This window comes from Eurypyga helias, unplaced genomic scaffold (genome assembly GCF_000690775.1).
Source record: "Eurypyga helias isolate BGI_N326 unplaced genomic scaffold, ASM69077v1 scaffold16503, whole genome shotgun sequence".
Taxonomy (NCBI): domain Eukaryota; kingdom Metazoa; phylum Chordata; class Aves; order Eurypygiformes; family Eurypygidae; genus Eurypyga; species Eurypyga helias.
The window spans coordinates 243-22,509 of record NW_010243253.1 but is presented as its reverse complement, the minus strand read 5'-3'; the positions used below and the strand labels follow the sequence as shown (position 1 = coordinate 22,509).

General features: G+C 42.0%; 1 protein-coding gene across 1 annotated transcript; it reads right to left on the bottom strand.

The window, feature by feature from the left end:
* Nucleotides 1-3,654: 3,654 nt before the first annotated feature.
* Nucleotides 3,655-22,029, bottom strand: TGS1 (trimethylguanosine synthase 1; the record flags this gene model as incomplete). Its single annotated transcript, XM_010149348.1, has 7 exons — nt 3,655-3,808; nt 14,126-14,204; nt 15,304-15,520; nt 16,565-16,708; nt 17,654-17,827; nt 18,734-19,085; nt 21,858-22,029. Coding segments are annotated over 7 exons (1,255 nt in total), but the record flags the coding sequence as incomplete, so codon positions are not given.
* Nucleotides 22,030-22,267: the final 238 nt, after the last annotated feature.

The following is a 22,267-nucleotide window of genomic DNA, read 5'->3' as shown; positions in this document are numbered from 1 at the left end:
TCCTTCCGTTCAGGTAGCAATGACTTCGGCAGCCTCCCAGGTGACAAACTACTTCCGTCTTTCTTTGGTATGAATTATTTGGGACTTCACTTAACTGAATCAACACAGCACCACTCTTAAAAGTAATTCCCCGAAGTGTGTATACGGCTAACACTCTGCCCTGATGGAGCAGGCCAGACCGCTTGACAGCTTCACCATCTGACAGCTGAGCCAGGAGAGGGTCTGAATCAATTTCAAGCCTGGCTTTAAAGCATTTAGTCCTTCGGCACCGCACCACACGCTTACAAAAATATCTCTGTTCGATTTTCACATAGAAATCTCAAACTTCCTCACCACTGAAAATCAGCTTTTTTAAGGTGACTGGACTGCACCAAGATATTCCAGTGGCAGGAATACTAAGACACCTGTGTGGGAAAGGCTGTACTAGCAACGTCAAATTAGTTCATGATACGCATTAGGATTACCCTCCTTCCTTGGTATTTGGAGGTGGGAAGATTTGCATGTGAGGGGAGGACAGTTAAAGCAAAAAGTGAGTATGAGGCACATGAAAGCAGAGAGAGTAAACCAAGTGAAAATGACCCAATTTTCTACTGGTTTGTTCAATGAGTTACTGCAAGCAATTTTTTCCTTCTGCTATTTATGGGGTTTCCCTCTTCTAAATGTTACCATGGTCACTGCGGCGTAACATTAATTTGCTTATATAACCCCTGCGTTGCACATACAGACCCAGATGTTATTTCAGAACCACTGCACTTGGGGAAGATTTTCTAAAACCTGTACATTAAAAGTTCACGCAACGGTGATTTTTTACCATAACACTAATGGGGCCTCCTTCAGAGACGGGCACAACATGAACTGTCCTACCATGAAGAGACAGTTGCTCAGCCTCGCTGATGCTCTGCCCTGGTCCCCTACAACCTGCAATTCAGCTTTGTAATGTGCTTTTTAAACTGTATGTTCCACCACTTCCCTTTATCTCGTGCACCAGAAAAAGAAACTGATGGGCTTGGTTAAATATTGGATTCAATTAAAATAAACCTAGGAGATTAGGAGCTCAAGAGCACAGTGGAAAGTACAAAACCATGTATTTATTGCATTTAGTCCAAATATTAGTTAATTTAAAAAAAAACAAAATCTGCATTTTTCCTACTGCTTATCTTGTGGCTTAAAACTGGTAAAAAACCAAACCTCTGTGAGCATTTACTTGACAGTACCAACGTAGCTTTTTCGTAGTCTAACGTATCATATGCAAAATACTACTCAAATTCCAAAAGGGTATTATTAAAACTCCGAGCATGAGACGTCCAGCAATTTAACTGTGTTTCAGCCCATGTTAACTTTTTCTGCAATATAAAGCAGAGTAACGTTTTACAGAAACTTGTATGATGAACGAAGCTGTCCTCCATGAAGTGTCTGCTGACTGAAATTACTAACAAGGAAGTAAAAATACTCACAAGATGTATTTTTGGCTTAACAGACAGATTCACAGCCCTGGGGAACTTCACCTGTTCTGTCCAAGTGGGAAGCTGAGGGCAAACATTTATCACAACTCAGCAGTGTGTATAAAAAAATAATAAATTGCCCTTTTGTACTTGTTGGTTACAGAGAGGAACGGCCATGAACAAGGATATCCTTCTGCTTCTGGTGCTTCATGTACTCTCAAAGCTCAGCGGAGAACTTCGATAAATTGTTCCTTTTTCCGAGTAAGTTCATTGGAAGTAACCATTAAAACAGTAGACGGATCTTTCATGTCGCATTTCAGCTTCCACATTTTGCATACCGAGCAAAATCTAACTACTTTCCTGAAGGTAAAAGTACACTCACTGGTTATTTTCCTCACAGAGCTTCTTTTTTATGGGAGCAGCATCAGCAAGACCTCAAAATGCTTCCAAAGCTACACTTCAGGGAGGAAAAGAAGACCAAATAAGAAAACATAATTTCTGTAAGCATCAATAAGCCTAATATAGTAAAATTTTAGTGTACAGAGTAGAGAACTATGACATACACAGCATAAACTGATTTTCCATTTGGCCTCATGATGCTTTCTTGGATTTTTTTGTAGCTTGCAGTGAAAATTTAACAGCATCATTACATTCACATGCCAATGCTACAGCAGGCTTGGACCTGCTGTAATACTAGCACTCTTGCCAACCTCCCTTGCCTCCTAGTAGCAAAATTCTAAGGAATATTGAACAGCAGATAATTTCTTTCCAATTCCCTTTAAATATGGACACAGAGGCTGGCACTGTCACAGTACTTCTTAGCTGCGGTAGTAAAATGCAGCGATGCCAATCAGTCGAATTATCTTCAAAGTAATCTAAACTACCTTACATGAAGGATGGATGTAAGAGCCATTAACAGTTTAGCACTTGTCTGGTGCTGGATGGACAGTAAAGTCAGAAAAAAGGATTTACCAAGTGCTATTTCACTGCACTGTGACCTTGCACGGAGGCAGGTTGCACACATGGTTTTTAACATCCCATACACACACACACAAACACTGTGGTCTCCGAACTGATCTGAAGAGTTGAATGTTATTCCTTACAGGGGGTGGGAAATAATCCTCTTATTTGGTTATTCTACAGGCTTTCTAGAGAATTTTGTTTGTCAGCACTAATGCATGGCTTAGCCTCTGCTGCCTTCAGCATCCTGCTGCACTCCAAGCAGAGGAGAAGCAGCACTAATTCATTGTCTTAGAAACTATATTCCTACACTCTTACCTCAAAGACGGGCTCAAAATTGGTACTTGCTGGGTACTTACTGTAAGAGCATTTCAGTGAGAGTGCCACATCCATGCCCTACATGTTTCTTGCCTGCCTCCTTTTCTACTTGGACAAGTGCCCAAAAGCCACTCTTCCCCCCCAAAAACCCCAAGTGGGAGCAGACAGCCCTCACCAGGGAGAGATGGGCTCTCTCTGCCCTCCCCGAAACCTGTGCAAGGTTCCAAAAGGTCTCAAAATGCAGGGGGACACATACCCCTCTGGTTACCGAGACAAACCTCCCGTCAGGGCTCATCAAAACATCTTTGCAATGAAGACAGGTGGCAAGGAGAAAAAAAATAAGAAAAAACAGAGGGTAGAGCCCTGCTGCCAGCCACAAATGTGCCCTCCTCGCTCCCTGTGCTGCCAACAAGCTGGAGCATTCCTGTAGGAAACGTGTGGACCTTCATCCTACAAAGAGAAGCTGAGGAGGTTTCCCAGTGAGCGCAGAGCCGGAGATGGACTGTGGATAACCACAGGTGGTGCTCCTGACCGTCTAGTTCCTCCTGATGTTCAGATGCTTTGGTTTCCTCAAGCACAGACAGCAGTTCTTGACCCAGGGCAGCTTTCAGGCTATTCTTTTTGACCCTCTGGAATGCTTGTAGCCAGAGCAAGTACAGAAGTCGCACAAGTGAGAGTTGCAAAGAAATCCTGAACTCCCTCCCCTTCAACTGGTTGGGCCAGAACCTTGCACGACTGCATTTTATACAGATCATTTGTTCCTACATTGACTGCTACACTACGTTTAGAGTTTTGTCAAAATTATTAGAAAACATTTATTGACAGTAGCAATAAACAGAACAACTTCTTTTTTTGTAAACAGAAATTAAAGCGGAAAATGGCTTTAAGTCATTTTTGACCACCCCACTGTATAAAAGCTTAAGCAAAGCAGCCAGTCAGGGAGGTTGGGTTTGGAAGAACCCACACTGAGTTCAGGAGATGTCATGCCTTATTAGATCACCAAAATAAGCTGTTATTGTCTTCAGTTTGTTGTTGAGAAAGTTTTGTTCTATTTCAACTTTCCCTCCTGGCCCTGCTAAGGAAGCCACCTGAAAAACAAAGAACGAAAAGCAAATCAAGGCACAGCAAGAGGTAAAGCCACAAACCTTTTATCCACATGAAATACTACGTAAAACACATCTTTGCCTCTGCTAATGCTGGTGACAATACTCCTTGTCACCTAACGCCTCTGGTCCTCTTTCAGTGTCTCCTTTTACTCAGGGAAGAGGTTTGTGGCTTTCTTGTGACTGAAAAATACCCCCTTCATCCCAAGCCATGAAAACAGGAGGACTTCAGAACTAGAGTGAAATACTCGTCGTTTCACATGCTGTGCTGAGGCGAGATGCTAGGCTCTGCTTTGCAGCGGTGACACCCTGTTGCAGCAAAAAGCAATCTGAAGGTGTCAAAATCCCAAGTTTTTGGGGGAAGAGTAAAACCAAATCCTGGAATTAGGAAGCATAAAGGTTGTGCTGAAGGCAGAAAGGATGGGCAATCAACCCAAACAAAATCAACCCTAAAACTCCAAACAGAGAAGCTCACAAAACACAGTTACAGCTTTTTCTTGTTGCTATTGCAACCAAAAAAACCGCTGTCGTGTGCACTGGAGTCTGAGGCAAGGCCGAGGGTACAGCTGTGGACAGCTGGGTAACTGCAGGCAGGGAGAGCCCATCAGGCAGCACCGGTCTCAGCTCCCACGTTCATGGTCACTGGAGAACGTCGCTGTTCATGCTCTGTTGACCAAGCCCAGTGCACACCTGTAATGCTTAATGATTACAGACGGCATTCGGCAGTGGACTCTGTATTTTGGACTGGAGCATGCCATACTCCCCTCCTCTCCTGTTCTACTCACGATGCCCAGCACGACCCCTCTAAGGAACAGCAGCCATAAAGCCGACCGATTTCCCACCAGGGCAGACTGCGCTGACAGAAGAAAGAGACCAACACCAAAATTAAGCACTGACTGCTTTTTCCGCCCCTCACTGTGGACCCTGAGGACCGGTGCTGCAGTGCAGGTCCCCGCTCCACAACCAGCTCTGCTCCGTGCCGCTGTTTTCCCTGCCTGCTGCAGGAAAACTATTCCTGTAGCTCCCTATGCAGAGCACCTTCCCGAGCAGACAGAGCAATCAAGGTCTACAAGCCTGCAGAGGATTTTAACTGATCTTTGAACCAAGAAGCCCATGATCTTAGCAGCTGAAACTTAAAGTTCAGGTTGCATTATTAACACTCCTAAACTCCTTTGAGACTGAACTCTGTAGTGCAGGTTTAAATATAAACATGCTGAACTTCCTCTATTTTACTGTAAGTAAAAAACCAGCCTACTATCAGGAGGAAATAACAGATTAATCTAAATTATACTTTAAGCCTCTACTGACTTGCCCAGAAAATTACCACACTTATGTAAACCAAGCATTTAATTTTCAGTTTTGGTTTTTTTTTTTTCCCCTTTTCATTTTTTGGTTCCTGCAGACAAAAAACAAAGTGTGAGCAGTTCTTCATCCTTCAATTTAATGGTAATAGGAAAAAAAATCTCCACGTTCTTGTCAAAGAGGAACCTGCCACTTAAGTAAAAAAGCAGAAGCTGGCTGACTTATAAATAGCACAAGAATCTGAAATTGGCCAGTGATCAGGAATGTTAATTTTACAACTTATCTTTTCTTACTTCAAATCCTAAAAGCAGTCAACGTTGTGGGGCGGTCCGCATTTTTTTTTTTTTTCTACAAAGACATTGTTTGTACTTATAACTTATTACAAACAAAAGCTGGAATGTGCCTTCCAAAAACTGTTAGAGGCTTTGCAGTTTATAGCTAATGTCGTTCAAGTATTCTGAAATATTAATTGGATTAGTCAACTTAATACAAGAATATTGAAAATACTGTCTCAGGCTTTACGTGCTCCCGCTCGCAGGGCACAATCTGTGTCACTAGCATATCTAAGTATGACTAATGCACTGATATTAACCACAAGTGTTTACTAAATATTTCTCTTAGAAGACCAAGTAAAGCAAAATACTTCATCCGTAACACAGGCGAATGCTGCTCCTCTGCTGAGGGGAGCATCCACCAAGGGACACCCAGGAAGTTACAGATGCTCTGTCTAGTCCCTAAGTGTTAAACCCAGGATAACTAACACCCATTTAAAACAACTACTACAAGTATTTGATAGACCCAAAGGTGACAAAAATCTAAATAAGCACATGGGCATAAGCTCAGCAGGGATGGATCCAGCACTGCACGCTCCTCCCCATCCTCCCCCCCACCCCCCAATATTCAGAGGGGAGAAACGCAAATCCTCTGCAATGATGCTTATCTATAAATTGCTGGAGTTGCAAATTTAATTCCGGAGGAGTTGCCAAGTTTTCCTCGGAAGGGTTCAGTCAACCCTGACAGCTTAACAAGGGAAAGCGGCCACACACCAAGCTCCAGAAAGGTGCCAGCTTGGTGGAGGGACACCTTCTAAAAATAACAGCAGACTGAGGAACGATGCTTTCAGAAAAAACAAAGGTGCTCACGTATTTTTAGAAATACCGACCCGTATCTCCTGTTTTTGAACTACAACTGTGAGTATGAAAACGCTTAGCTTCTTTAAAAAAATTGAAAGGTCTGAAATTCGTTTATTTTGCATTTTACTGTGCAATCCTGCTGGCGATTCTCCTCGTCCTGGTTTGTTCTTCTGCCCAAACCCACGTACTTGGGAGAGGGCAGGTATTGCCTCCTTTGCGTCTCTGGGTATCTCTGCAGGTGCCACACACCTCCCTGGGCAGAAGCAAAGGGTACGCACCTCCAGTTCACACCTCCCCTCTCCCCTCGACACTTCAGTCCAGTGACTGCTGGTGGGAACAGCCCACAGCTAGAGACACAGGCAGAGAGCATTAAAGACACAGCCAGCAGGTTTGGGCTCATGTTTAAAATAGGGGACATCAGGAAAGAGATATGAAAAGGGAAAAGAACACGGAGGATGACTTCAGGAGCACAAATTGCTTAAGGTGCAAACTTGCTTTACGTTGTTCAGGCGTATTTTTGAACTCAAAAGGTTTTCCCACTGGTCTTGAGGGGAGGGTGGGGTGTGGTTAAGCATAGTGAAATTCCTTTAGTAAAGTGATTTCCTATCTGTTGCAGCCACCAACTAAGGTTACTGTGGATAAAAAGCTCTACTGTCATTTTTTCCCTCCTCCAAAACTTTCTGGGGTATGAGAAATATAAGCTTTTTGGCTTAACAGGCAGTCACGCAAGGACACTGTGATTCATTTCGTGTTATAGAACACTAGTAAAAAAGGGGACTCCTTACCCCCTCAACCAACTAATCAGTGGAAAATAAATCCCACCCACTTGAAAAAAAAAAAAAAAAAGGCAGTCTTTTACACAGAATGTAATAAACCAAAATGCTCTCAGGCAGCATTTTTGACAACGTACAGGTCTGCAGGTGAATTATGCCACTGACACAGTGGTGCTGCCACCCTTTGACAGGCTAGAGATTTCATTTTATTTTGTATTTTATTTTCTCTTTTAAACTTGAGGTGGGCAAACTACAATTCAGCATTCAAGTGCTGTGAGCTTTGGAAGGCTCAAGTCCAGCAGTGCCACTCTGGCTTGGTGTAAACCTGCAACTCTAGATCCTCTCAGAATGGACAACAAAGATGAGGTGGGAACAAAGGCAAGGGAAAAAAAAGGGAAGAGTACCTTTGTGATGTGTATTCTTTGTGTGACTATCAGGGTCAAGATCACTTTGCTTAATTCAGGCCTTGTCTACACACTGGACAAGGAACAAGAGGCAATTTGTATGTTCTGGCAGTATTTGGAATAAAAGACAGATCTAAGACACCAATATTTACGACAGCAAAAGCTCCAACAACAGTGAAATTTCACTAAATCACACATAGCTGTCACAAAAAAAACCCTCACCCACCTCCAAAATCCCAAAAACCCAAACTCAGAATCTACCCAATTCAAAGCTTTACACCAGCCATCAGATCTTCAAGTGGTAAATATGCACACAAAGTTTTCAATACAGAAACAGGAAGAGGACTGAAAAGTGACTGGTTTAAAAAGAGTAATTATCAACAGTGCATAAAGACTAATGCAAACCTTTCCCTGCCTCTTGACCCTGCTTCAGTTTTTAAAACCACAGTATCTTTGAGTGAATAAACGCAGCCTGTAAGATCTTCCTAGCGGGGATGGTGCTACAAACCTATGCAACACCAAGCAGACTGCTGGTAAGTCAGCTCATGGCAGACGGAACTACAACTGGGTGGTAACAAGCACATCACTAGCTACTTTAAGCGGAGAGAGGCTGCCAACTTGTATTACCATCCCAATTTACATAGTTCCAGTCAACCAGTAGGAATCATGTGGGAGAATACCATAAATAACAAAGATACATAACATATGCCTGTGAACACCCCAGCAGAGCACAATTACCATTATTATCCCCACCAGGTCTCCCACACGTCTGTGAAGCCTCGCACCACCTCCGCCAACCATGTAATGCATCTTCCCGGTGCCGCTGCTGTTGCCTCCCCAGGTAGTACACCCACTGTCCCGTGCTCCTCCAGCAGACCCACGGTCCTCAAAAGCTGGATTGGCTTCCCCTCTCGGCAAGGTTCAAAGAACACAGACGTTTTCAAAAACTCTTCCATCTGTTAGTGATGTGGTCACGGAGAACGTAGGCTGCCCTGCCACAGTCTTGACTCATGTTTGAAAAAAAACAATGGTCTTCATGGAAAATTAACAGACAGAACCATGTTTTCCTTTGCACAGGCTTAAGATAAAACCTTTGAGGTGCTCTCTAAAGTTTTAAGGACAGGAAAACATTTTGCAGATAACGAGCAGTAAGTTATCTGCAGCCATCTAAAAAACCCCATCACCCTGATAGTGTTTTGCCTGTCATGCCTTTCTGCTCATCATTTTAAACACAAATATCTTGTTTGGTCTGTCAAATTTACAGAATTATGATTGACATGGACAGCAATCAACAATTAACAGTTCTCTTAACCACAAAGTTTATGTTAGGAACTTATTCCAATACTTCATGAAGTGTATGTAGAACTTTGTACAGGGTTTGATGAAGAAACACTACTCAAAAATGGTTAAAAGAAAGAAAAGTATTATTATTTGACATATATTACCCAAAAAGCAGCATTGCTCCTCTCCCACTGTTACCCTAGACTATTACAAGGGCCAAAAATAGCTGGCTGAAAAAGGGAACATTTTGCAGAAGTTTAATAGTGCCTTTTCTTGTTAGAGTTGCTATCTTCAATAAATAAAACAGTTCCTGTTTATCAAACTGGAACTGTATTAACATTGGACTGTGAAGTAGACTCAAACTTTGAAGAGGGGCTGCTTTTTCAGTCATTCCACTTTTGAAAAGTTCTTGACACTTTTTTTTTCCCCTAAATTAGATTTTTTCTCATGCCCTAGTAACACCAAGAAGCCTGCTAGTGCAAAAACTGTAGACCAAGTTAATTAGGTCCAAGATGTGACTTTACAACACGGTGGCTACAACCCTCTGAGCAGAGCAATATTGCCATATCCCTTCTAGGGATCTCTATTTAAGCTTCAACTCACCTACACAGAGAGAAAGGCTTCTGGACACAGGCAAATCTTTCTCAAATTGCATTGTTTTTATCTTTTGTCACAGGTTGGATCTTGTATAGACCAAAACTTTTCTAAATCAGAAAGATAGCTCTCAAGTTGAATAATAGTCAGACATTTTACTCTCAGAATCATCTTCAGTTAGCAAAGTCACTCATATTCTGTCTCAAGAGTAGACCAATTTTATTCTAACTTGCTTGCTTATATTATTCTAACCTGCTTGCTCTGCTATAAGGGTCATTTCAATATTTATCTGAAAATTTGCCTCAATTATTCTGCTGCTTTTTTATATGAACAAGTGACCCAAAATTAAAACTTGCACTACCTTATGCTTGAGATGTTAAATATGCAACATTTTCAGCAGCTAAAAATAAAAAAGACTTAAAGATAATCCTATGGTAAATAGATATATGTATAAGATTGTGGTTTTGCCAGAAGAGAAAAATCTGTCTCTGAATTAAACCACCATCTGTAAATTTGTACAACATGACTGCCTTTGAAGAATGGTGAAGAAGTTTAGGATAATCACTAAGCTGCAATACAGTGTCTGAGCAGTCAACCACCCACGGTCAGGGTAAGTAATAAACTGATTCCTCAGTGCTCCGTCTCTCAAACTTGGCTAGGCTGGTAAAGATGCTGATGCAGTCACCTGTCTCACAACACACCAGGTCACCAACTTTTTAGGCTCATCAGGTTTTATTGGGGGTCGTGTGTGTGTGTGTGCGTGTGGAACATCATGCAGCCCAACCCCACTCTTGACCACTGGCGAGAGAACAAATACCTCAACTACAGGATTCAGAGAGCTTAGAAGAGTCAGGAGCATCACTACTGGAGTATGTGAACACCCAGGAGGGCATGTTTTCATATCTTATCTAGCCACGTATGCCTTGTGCAATGAGGTGAAAAAAAGCCATCCAACCATTACGAAGAAGGTCCTACAGCAACAAATCCCAGTTTCCTCCTCCTCTGCTGCAACTATTAAGATACAATACAATACAGAAAACCATCAGTGCGAGGCATTGAGCTATCTGGGGTAAATCCTGGTCCCTGAGGTGAGTACACACTTCAACTCCACATAATGAGGCAGAGCACAGCTTGCTAAACCCTTCATAAATGACTTTTAATCATTCTGTCTCAAAAACTTGCTCCGCCAGTGGAGCAAGGGGAAGAAATTTATTGTCATCCAAATTTTGCCAAGGCATGCATATTCACTTTTTTTTTAAGTAATGGCAACTAAAATTTAGTGCCATTAGTTCTTCTCATATAAGGTAAGAACAGTTTTCAACTACCCAAGTATTTATCAAGTGTTTTCACTTAATTCTGCTGGGCTATAATTTTGATTTAAATATGGAAACCTATCTGAAACCATGATGTCTAATTCTTTCCAACTTTGCAGGAATTCTAAACAGGTCAAACTTTTTGTTTTGCTTTTCAAAACCACCACAGCCAGACACAAGTCTAGCCCCCCCAGAACTGACGCAGTATTAATATACTTCTGACTGGTAGTTTCCACAACTCCCCCCATTTTTTTTTTCTTGGGGGATGTGAAAAAAAAATTTAAAACCTTAAAAGAAAGACAAGTCTCAGATGTAAAGATGCTGCGAAGAGGTGGGTATCAACATGGGTGTCCCACGTGAGCTACATAACAGGCATTAATAATAAAAGTATCTTTTTTATGTGTGTGCGCACACACATATAATTAATTCTGATTTTTCCTTAACTAGAAAGAATATTTCTAAAGACTGATTCGACCTAAGCAGACCCGTATACGTTACAAATTTTGTAACAAGTACATGCTTGTAAGCAAGGAGAGGAAGGGAAACCCTTCACATTTCTTGTAAACGCACCAACCTTATTGCACTGGTTCACTGCTCCCTCTCGAGGCAGAACGGCAGAAGTGCATTTCTCCGCTTCCACCTAAACTTAGTGAATTTTGTATGGGAATTCAAAGAACCTTGTCCTTCTCTACAAGGCTATTTCTATACAGAAAAAGGCCGTGCTTGCAGACATAATAAGCACTTTTTTTTTCCCCAATAAAATCACGTGGAACAAGGTTAGATGTCTTGTTTACCAACAAGGCAACGAACACCCACACAGCTTGGTCAAGGTCAGCTACCACCCACCCGCACACCAGTACCAGGATCCCTGTTCTATCTTGGCTATCTAACTGTAAAAAAGCAGCACGCATTTTCCACTAGACCTGCACCACCTTAACTAAAGGTTAGACAGTATTTTTATTGTAAGGTTGCTTCCAACTGCTGGGCATTTATTTCCATTTCTGCTCAAGATCCACTGTCAGACAAGCAAACTTGCACTGGCTTACAGTCACTACAAACGTCTTCGTGGAGGTCTGCAATGGCAATTAAGTCAGCTTCAGTTTTAAGTGACAAAGCACACCTCAGCTGTAGATTCAAGTCAGTCAACAAGACAAGAGGCAGAGTACTTAAGCTTCAACAACTCCCACCATACATGTCAAGCATGTTAGAACTCCTATTCTAGGAGCTAAGTGATCTCTGAAAGCCTTTCATATGTGTATGAGCATACAGAGTTAATTTTGGAGGGGACAGAAGAGATAAATCTTACATGTCTGAGCAATGCCATCACAAATTAAACTGGTTTCTTAAGTTTCCATTCAAATCTAGGGCATCAGATAATCTGTTCAGCAAATATTGCCTTATCCAAGTTATTCCGTTTCCAAGTATTAATCTGCAAAAAACTGTTTAAGATTTACTTCTTCAAGCTTTTCCAGGCCCCTAGAGTTTATGGGCTACATTCACAAACCAAGCTACATTACTACACCCTAGCAGTGGTGTACGCAGCCCTTTGCCAAGGCTGTTGTTGCAGCACAAGTCACTCTGTGAGTCCATGGAAAAGTAAGATAGATGAGAACCATGGGCAAAACCATGGAGCAAACTGAGAAGACAACTGTTTATGCTAACCATTAACTAGCTCCAATGACAAATCCTTTTTTATTTCCTGGACATTCACAGCCCTGGAAGTATAGTGGCAGAAAATTCAGAAATTTCCTTCTCAAATACAGCCAGAGATGATGGCAGCCAAACCCATAACCAGTCTGCTATGGACCAGAGCATCCACTAAGGCCACATTCGAGACAGTCATGTTTGACATCAAAACATGGTGTCATGTTTGACACCACCTCAGTCCACACAGGATTAAGACCATACTTCCCTAAACAGTGGGCTAGAGTCACGTTCTCTTTCCCCACTCTCAGATCATCAAACTTAAGGTTTTTCTTCTTATAGTGGCACAAGCTCTAAAGAAAAGCACAAGGAGCTGATTTCTCTTCCTGACAGTAGCCCACAGCTTGGACAACTGAACTGAACCCATGTGTCTGGCCACATGCTTTTCACAACTACGCCTCGACCACAAGCCATGTTTTTCAGCAACAGCAGTTACTATTCAGACATCTGTGTGAAGGAAAACCCATGGATGTACATCAAGGAACACTTAGAGCACATCAACAACATTCAGAGCCAACCAGATCAAGAGGTAGAGGTGGCAAGACACCTAATCCAACCACTTAGAGGTGTTGAGCTCTTCCGTGGGACAGGTGGAAGCCAGTAGATAGTACTCTTAGATGCTTCTGTGGGAAGGTAAATGAAACAGATGCCTTTGCCCATTTATAAATCCATTAAGAAGCGCTCACGAGCAGAGCAGAAAACTGGTAAGGTCATTCTTCACTGTGGAAATGGAACATTTGGTAAAAAGCAATGGTTAGCAGTTGAAACTAGAGAAACTGCCTAAAATTAAGGTCCCTGTTCAAAGATTCATAAACCACTTCGATGTTTCACCAGCATGAAATGCCAAACACAACTGAATCATCACCTGCTGTACAAATTGTGCTGTACACAGTGCAGGCTCATAGCATGCTAATACCCTGGACATGTGAATTTTAGCCTGATTCTCAAGCCAGCTCTTTGTCACCAACGATTCTGCAAGTCACCATGTGTCTTGAGACCTTGCCTGCTCCAAGTCACACACAGCTTTTGGAAAATCAGGAAATAATCCTGGGAAGTTCTGTGACATGTCAGAGATGAAGAGAATCTCTCACTGCTCCCTTCTTTGCTAAAAGCTACAAGACATAATTAGCATAGAAAATACACAGAGGAAACTAAACCAGACACTCAGGGGAACTGTTACAGTCATCTGATTACTTTAAAAAAAATTCTAACAAAAATCTGTAACACAAAATCCCCACACCAGTGAAACAAACTGTGTGCTTCTCGAGCCAGTGATGCGTCCAACTGCCTAATCACTGCAATGCAAACAGCCCATAGGGAACCACACACTTGTATGGACACTACCAGTACTACCTCTGGTGGGCATGATGACATTTGTCTGATCAGCCATAGCAGTGACTGAAGGCTGCAGTGATTTCCTCCACCTCCTTCGTGAACTGAAAGCCATGGAAGTTTAGGACTCAGCAACTTACCAGATAGTAAAAGCTGCTTGATCTTTTTTTTTTTTTTGATAATGATGTATCTGGCACTCAAAAAAATCTACTGGCTTTGGATCTTCTGTAAGAACCTCCAATATGTTGCTTTATGCAGAAACAGTATAAAAATCACGGAAACAATCTACTACTCCCACTTCTAAATACATACTGCAAACACAGAAATCACTTAACATTAGATTCAAACTTAAAATGAGAAAACCCCACACTCAGCTGAACAAACTTCAATGTCCTAAGTTTGTGCTTATATTACCTGTGTTTTAAGTCAATGGAGCTTTTTGCCAACCCCTTATCCAGTAACCCACCTGGTCAATATCAGCATTCCGAGGTAGAAAATACACAATATTGTTGGTGATCTTCTTGGAGAGCCTGAAAATTTTAAATGTAGAAGCCAGTAAAGGAAAGAAAAAAAACAAGGATGGGGAAGAAGTTGCTTTATATTCATTCATTTTGAAAGCATGTCCCAAATTCAGTTATTATGCAATTAAATTATAGTTATTTTTCTGGATGTGTGAGTTAGATACTCTTCTGAAATGCAAAAATTAGTACTGTATAAATGCAGAAACTATGTTGCCCTTATTGCCCTAGAAAGTAGAAAACAACCCCTCAAACCCCTCACTTTTTGAGAAGATTTAACTGAATTACAGAGAAGTTTTGAGAAATTTTAATGTAGTTTACAACTAGTACATTGGTTTGGTATTCGTTTTCTAATCCATTTTGTGGAACCTCTCTTCTCACATGCATCCAAAGATTTCCCTTACTCTTACAAATATGTTAGCCAAAAAGGAAGCAACTAAGATTATTTTTGGGGAAAAACACCCCACTACACCTCTGTTTGATGAAACTACTATGCTAATACCCTCCCAGATGAATGAGTGCTCAGTAGCACTGGTAATAAATTAGCATGAACTTTTATACATTAATTAAAAGGGTTAATATTTTCCTTGCACTCTTCTGTGATTTCCCAAGTCACAGACAGGTGCTATGACTGAAAGTAATTTGAGTAAGATATTTAAAATAAGATACACCTTTTATAAATCAATTAAAAGTGGAATTAATGACAAAGTCATAGCTCCCATAAGTAATTATTACCTATGTATACACACCACACGGCCGTTTGATTATTTCAGGGTATTTTACTAGAATAAAGGAGTTTAAACTCCTGAATTAATGCTTTGAGTTAAGAAGTTACTACAGTTCTCTAAAGGATATTTTACTTTTAAGAATAACTACTACCTGTTCTATAAATAAAAATTATAATAAAAATAATTAATTTTTTGTGGTCAAAGTCATATTGCTGAGGTTGGGGGAGGAGGCCTAAAGAGATGCTGCACATCTGGGACTTCAGCTGCTGGTTCTATCATCCCCACTCAGCCAACTGGACAGGCAAAGCCCCTATCAAGAGAGGGAGGAGAAGAAAGAGGAAAAAAACACTTGTAAATGACCAAAAAAATCACAACAACACGTGACTTTGAAAGGATATCCGTCTGGGCAAATCATGGTTTGGATATCGAAGATTTCGGCTGTGGCGTAGTCAGGCCCACCCCAGGGCGGGCTGAGGAACACGACGTCTGCTTGCAGGTCGGCAGCCAGCACCATGAAGTCCCCACACACGAATTCTATCTGATCCGCCACGCCGTACACCTCAGCGTTGTGGCGCGCGAGAATGAGCTTCTCGGGGTCGATATCGATAGCGATCACTGCAAAGCAAAGAGCAAACGCACAGGTTAACTGGGATGGCGAATGCCACCCAGCCTCCAGAAGGCGAGTGGCTACTTAAGTCTTGTAGTTCGTGACAGACATGAAGGACCTGCCCTTGCATGGCAGAATAGAGGTTTCACCAAGAGCAGAACCGCTGCATGGAAAGCCACACAGCCAAGGCTCAGCTGCTCTTGCAAGGCTGGGAAGCTTTAGCACTTGGGAGTTATACACCTATTACCATGACAATCCTCCATATCAGCTCAAGCAGGGGACTGTCCCTCAAGTAGGTGACTGTAAGGCTGTCCACCTAATTAGGGAAAGTCCTCCTTCCTTCAGTCTTGACAGGAGCCTGACATCTTAAACAGTGTCAATTAAAAACTTATTTTTCTTAAACATTTGAAAATGTTTATAGAATGGATCATCGTCTACCAAATTTAACGCAGCAAAACATACCATTTGTCTTGCTCAGAAATTACTCAGAAGCGTTAGATGAGCTGGTATTTTACCAGATTGTTAGATGAGTAGAGGAACATCAAGTAGTCAGTGTTTTATAGAAGGCACTCTCAATGTTTCACTGCAATTAGCTGGCAACAGGAACTTTGACTAATATTATCATCACTTTTCTGTATTTGCTTCTGCTGCACCTGCAGGTTATCCCATTCAAGTGTCTTAAGTATTGAGTACACAGACTTGACATAACAACTGGGAAAAGTAGCAGCTTTGCAGCGTCTCTGCAGGTTGGCACTGCAAACAGAACTCAACCTTTACCAGCAATCTTCAGAGCACCCATCAGACTAATTACTATGCCACGTACAAATAACTTTGACTAGTACAACACAAATCCAACTCTGACTTAAAATACAGAACCAGTTCTCTAGGTCCTTTCCCAAAACAGAAAGCTCATATTGCCAATTTGATGAAGCAAAAAAGCTTCTGTTGCTTCAGAAGCATTGAAATTAAAATAAAAATCAGTGAACAAAGTCAATACCCAAATCTTCAGGGAGAACAGCCAAAATAATGCACTACATACCACATCTGCTTACCTCTTTTTGAGGTCAGTGCAAACTGGATAGCGTTTCCTCCCACCCCGCAGAACGCATCCACTATGATATCGCAGTTGAACGACTCACTGACGCGGACGGCAATATGCTCAGCGATTTTCTCAGGAGTAACGGAAAACCAACCCTCTGGAAAGGAAAGGGAAAGGAAGAAGTGTATCTTTGCCTTTCATTTCAAGGTCACCTAAATTCAAAACAAACAACACCCCCCCCAAAACTGAAGGTTTAGCGTTAATCCCAACGCGTTTAGCAGGAAATACAGGCTTTGAAGATGATAAACTCCAGTGAGTCCAGCAATTTGCTCAGCAAACAAAGCCTCACTGGAGCGAACAGATATGCCTGAATCTTGATAAATGCTTTGTTGAACTTGGTGCTGAGGATTCTGGCTTATCAAGAACAAGTCCACTGAGACAGCGACAAAAAACTTTATACATCACGATTGCACTCTGTAACAAATAAACCCAGAAATATATTCGCTCTTATCCAACATGTTATTTTCTTTATAGCAATACCTGGTCTGCCAAATAATCTAATGCTGTCCCACATAAACACACAGAAGTGAAAGGTTTACAAAACCAAAAAACCCAAGATTCAAAAAAAGCAATAATCCTCATTCCTCCTTACCTAGACATTTATGATTTGGAAGTGGTTTTCATGCAAACATGGAAAAAAGTAACTTTGAAAGTGACTGCGGAGAGTCAGAACAAAACAGAAAAACCAGAACAAAACTAGATCCATCAGCATATTTGGAAGCTTCACAAAACTAATTTATAAAACGTAGAAATAGAAAAGTGTCATCTGGTTTCTGGCGAAGTCCTGACCAAGCATGATTTGGGTACAGTACTTTCTTACATCTAACACTAATGCAAATGGGGGTGTCCCATGCTAGAAGCAATATCGAAGTCCAAGACTTCTCCCTGCCTACCTGCTGGGGGGATGGAATTTATCCAGAGCTGCAAATGCACACTCAGTAATGCTCCTTCTATAAGAAAAATCAGTAATAAACTGCAAGAAGGGCCACAGGTTTGGATACATCTTATACCACCGAGTCAGCGCACTTTGTACTAAACACACCTCTGTCTAGTTTAATTCCCTCATCAAACCTAGAGAACAGCCGGTAGCGTTGTGCCCAGTACTTGGCCAGCTCCGGATCAGCAGCAATCTCAGCAGGTATAGCTCTCAGCGTAATTTTCTTCCTTCTCCTCCTTTTTTTCTCCTTCTTCTTCATGGTAGTTTTTTCATCTACAGCTGGAAGACACTGCAAAAGTTAACAATCGCTGTTCTTGTAGGTTAGGAATGTAATCGGTAGCTAGGTGACTGAGAGTTAAGATGCAAGATGCTCATGTTTAGCGACACCGCTAAATGTCCATTATTACTGTTGGCTGCATTATACAGATTAGTAGTTAAAGTTAAAAACGAGCATCCTATATTTCAAGGGAATAGTGTTACCTGACAGATATCAGTCCTAAAAATCCAAACACTTTACTCATTATTTAAAAGCCTTAACAAGCTAGCCATTATCTTGAACTGATGGTAATAAACTCTATACAGTGAGCAAACAAGTGGATCACAGACCAATTTAATGTCCTTCGATAAATAAGGAATAAGAGCCAATCTAGACAAGGGCTTTACAGTAGAAATCTAACATAACTGAATTGCTGTAGGAAGGATTAAACTACATGTAGAACCTGAACAATCCCATTTACCTTTGTTTGCAGTTTTAAATAGAAAAGTCAATGATATGATTTCTCCCCCTCCAAGAAAACAATTTTAATGCAACATGCTCCCCAAAGCTCAGCAATGTGCATCTGAGAACCCTAAACCCTTCGGTCTGTCCATCTACCTGAAGCTAATCACCCTCATCCTTACAGGTGAAAAAGGGTGTGAATTGGAAACCTGTCAGATCATGTCTAGGATCAACCACGACTGTTTACCTGTAAAGAAATACTGCCCATGTTAAAGATAGGACCTGGGATTCTGGCGCTCCAGGAATAAGCTACTTCCACTAGCGCAGATCTCAATAAGCCTCACTACCCCCTGGGCCCAACGCGTCTCTCTGAATAAACAGAATAAATACCACACAACACTCTATTTTGGGAAGGCAGTATTAAGTCTACTGCCAATTCACTTCCACTTTGTGGGAAACAGATGTACCTTGGCTGACGTCTTCTGTCTCTGCCTGGAGGTAATCGGGAATATCCAGAGAGACCAGCTGCCGCTCGCAGCCACGCTCCTGCCTCTCCAGACCCTGACCATTGGAGCCGCTCGCCCCTGCGTCCTGCGCTTCCTCCTCACGGTTACTCATTCCAGGTTCTGTGGAGGCCACACTGGAAGACGGTTGCTTTTGGTTTTCAGCATTCAACATCACAGTCCGTGCAGCTGCAGCACCTCCCTGGTCCTCTGAGTCGCTGCTCGTGGACAATGCCTCCACTTTTCCGTGAGGGGATGCTGGCTGGGGTGTGGCTTCCTCCTCATGCTTACTAACCTGCTTTAGGAACAATTCCACCTGCAATTGTCAAATACCACGGATGATTAGATGGTGCCATTAACCAGCTACCGACGGCAGAGTTTAAAAGCACCTGCCAGGCGTGCACCCTCTACTCCGTGTATTTTGAAAAAAGTAAAAAAAAGGTGTATCTATCAACAGTTGTGGGTCACGATATTAGTTTATTTGATCCACATCATGTTCTCATCTTTGTTGTGTGTGTTAAAAATCAGTGTTGGCATTTGCAGGCTGCTGTACCCTGCAGTGATTAGTAATGTTTTGCCTGGAAGATCTGTTTATACGTCACTGACCCTGAGCTTTCTGTGGTGTCCAAGTTATGTGCTGAAGCTGTTAACTGTACTTGGGGTTCCATCTCATGGAGATAATTAGCAATTTTACTACATCTGAGATATTTTTTTATAGAGGAAATACAGAATACAGTGATGTTTCCTCCTCATTTCCAATACCCTTTCGGCATCTTGAACAACCTCGGGTAGTTAAAATACTTCTGTTGACACTTGGGAATATTATTTCAGTTTTGTCTAAGGTTAGCATGCAGTTTAAGAATATAATCCAGAGATCTGCCCTGAGGCTGGATAGTTATGAGTGGCAGGGTGTGTGGAACAGCATGGGGAAATGCCTAGGGCGGTGGGCACCTCCAGTATGTTGGAACTTTACCCCTGAACAAGTGCAGAATCCTCAAAAGCTCAGAGAATATTTGGAAGTAGTATGCTGTCACCCCGGCAGTTCCAAGGACACAGAAATCACTGCCATGTGCTGGGGTCTGGTCCATCCTACCGAGCCTTGTTTAACACTATTCACCGCCCTCAAAGAGAAGAGAGGGTCTCTGGATCTGATGACAACGTGACAGGCACTGCAGTTACCTCAACCCCCATGACAGGCACTGTGACTGAACCAGAGAACCAACCCATGCCGGTATCAGTCTCTCTTACCCAAGAGAAGAAATCTTGGAAGTGGGACTCAGCTCACTAAGTAAGGGATGAAGAAGCTGCTTCTAAGAGGAAGCAAGAGGAAGAGATGGAGGAGGCAGACTACTCTGAAGCAGGGCCATCATGAGAACAGAGGAGGGAAGAAATGGTGCTCCTGCTCAGAGAGGAGGAAGAACTTGTAAATGAAGCAGTAACTGGGGTTTTGGAGTTGGGGATACAGAGGATCTGCTATACTCCAACTGAAAATGAGATACTAGCAGAGGGATGAGGGAGTTCAGTCTGCCTCAGAAGTGGTTGGGACTGAAGCACAGCTCCTCCTGGCACCTCGACTACCCGTGCTGGGCTGGATGTTCAAAGGCAGAGTCTGTTCCACTCATCATGCCACTGATGCTACATGGAGTAAGTGGGTCGCACTGATCACACACCGAGCTCGATAGGAAACCCCAGTGGCCCAGGAATCTTGGAACTGATCATGGACTGGCCAAAAAGCAAAGACGGGCCAGTACTTTATCTCCATACGGACTGGTAGGGGGTGGCTACAGCAATGGAAGCAGAACAACTGGCAGCACAGAGGCAAACCCATCTGCTGCATTATGGCAGGACATTGCTTCCCATCTAGACAACCAGGTCACTGAAGTGTGACACATCGATGCCCACGTACCCAAAAGTCAGGCCCCTGAAGAACACCACTGAGACAACCAGCAGATGTTCCACAGAGTAAGGGAATGGTATTTGTGTGCTGTATCAATGGATGGAATGGGAAGGAGGGAGGTGGTCAATGAGAATGTATTGAATAGTGTGGGACTTTTGCATGATGTAAATGGTATTGAATAAGGAGTGGAGAATGTGCTGGTTTTAGCTGGGACAGAGTTAATTTTTCTCACAGTAGCTAGTATGAGGCTGTTTTGGTTGTGCTGAGAAGAATATTTATAACATAATTATGTTTTTAGTTGTTGCTAAGGAGTGTCTGTATCAAGCCAAGGACTTTTTCAGTTTCTGATACTGTACTGGTGTTCCTTCTTGTAAAGAAGCTGGGAGGGGACTCAGCCAAGAGAGATGACCAAAGGGACATTTCATGCCACCAGACATCATGCTCAGTATGTAAGTTGAGGGATGGGCCAGGGGTCCTCCTCTCTCTCGGGCTTGATCTGGCTCTGGCTGTCGGGGACTACATGGGGACTGGCTGGGTGTCAGCTGAGGGGTGCTGAGCAGTTGTGTAATTTGTTTCCTTTTCCTTATTTTCATTACATATTGTTAGTTATAGTATTAATATTATTAGATATCATTATTTTTTCTTTACTTCCAATTATTAAACTGTTCTTAACTCAGAAGTTCTTTCACCTTTTTCCTCTGATTCTCCTCCCCAGCCAGCTGGGGGAAGGGGGAGGTGAACAAGTGGCTGTATGGTACCTGGTTGCTGGCTGGGGCTAAACCACAACATGAAATACACTGACCTGTACAAACATTTTACTCTCACTGCTGAAATGCCAGCACTAACAAATGCCCTCACATGCATTTTAAAGTCAAAGATACTTTCAGTAATATAGAAACTAGAGGAATGATGCACCCAGATGTTAGGAATGACTTTCACCTAACTTTTGCCATTAAGCTTGGATTCCTCTTGGCTGCCAGGAGTCCACTTATGCCTTTCAGTACCCACCCTAACCTAACTACATTTCACCTAAGCAGGAAAAAAAAAAACCCAAACATATAGAGCAGTGGACGAACACTTAAAAAATACGACCCACTCTGGGGAATTTTTTTTTTCCATTTTCATAATTCAGCAACAGCTAAGGGAGCAGATAAATCTATGAATTACAGCAACACTAACAGTTAAACCTACCTTCTTCAAAGTTTTATTTTTTTTGCAAGACATTTCAGATTCCTCTGTAAAGAAGATGTGTGTGTTTTTGCTCTTCCTTGGTTTACGCATATCCAAGAATTTGGACTTAAGTTTTGCTTTTTTCTCCAAGTACTGCACACTTCGGTGGGTGAAATCTGGAATTCCACCATACCTGAAATAAAATAAAAAAAGAAAAAAAGGACTTAGTTGGCTAATTTCCAAACTGAAATCTCCAAGTAGAATGTTCGTGTCTACAGAAGATGATTTACACTAAATTATTTCTGAGACCTTTGCTTCACTATTAAATATATGATACTGGGTGTAGCTGCAAAACACTGTACCTTCATGAAAAATTTTAAATATTTTTATTTTAAAATATTTACCCTTTTTCTTTTTTCCTAATAAGTTCA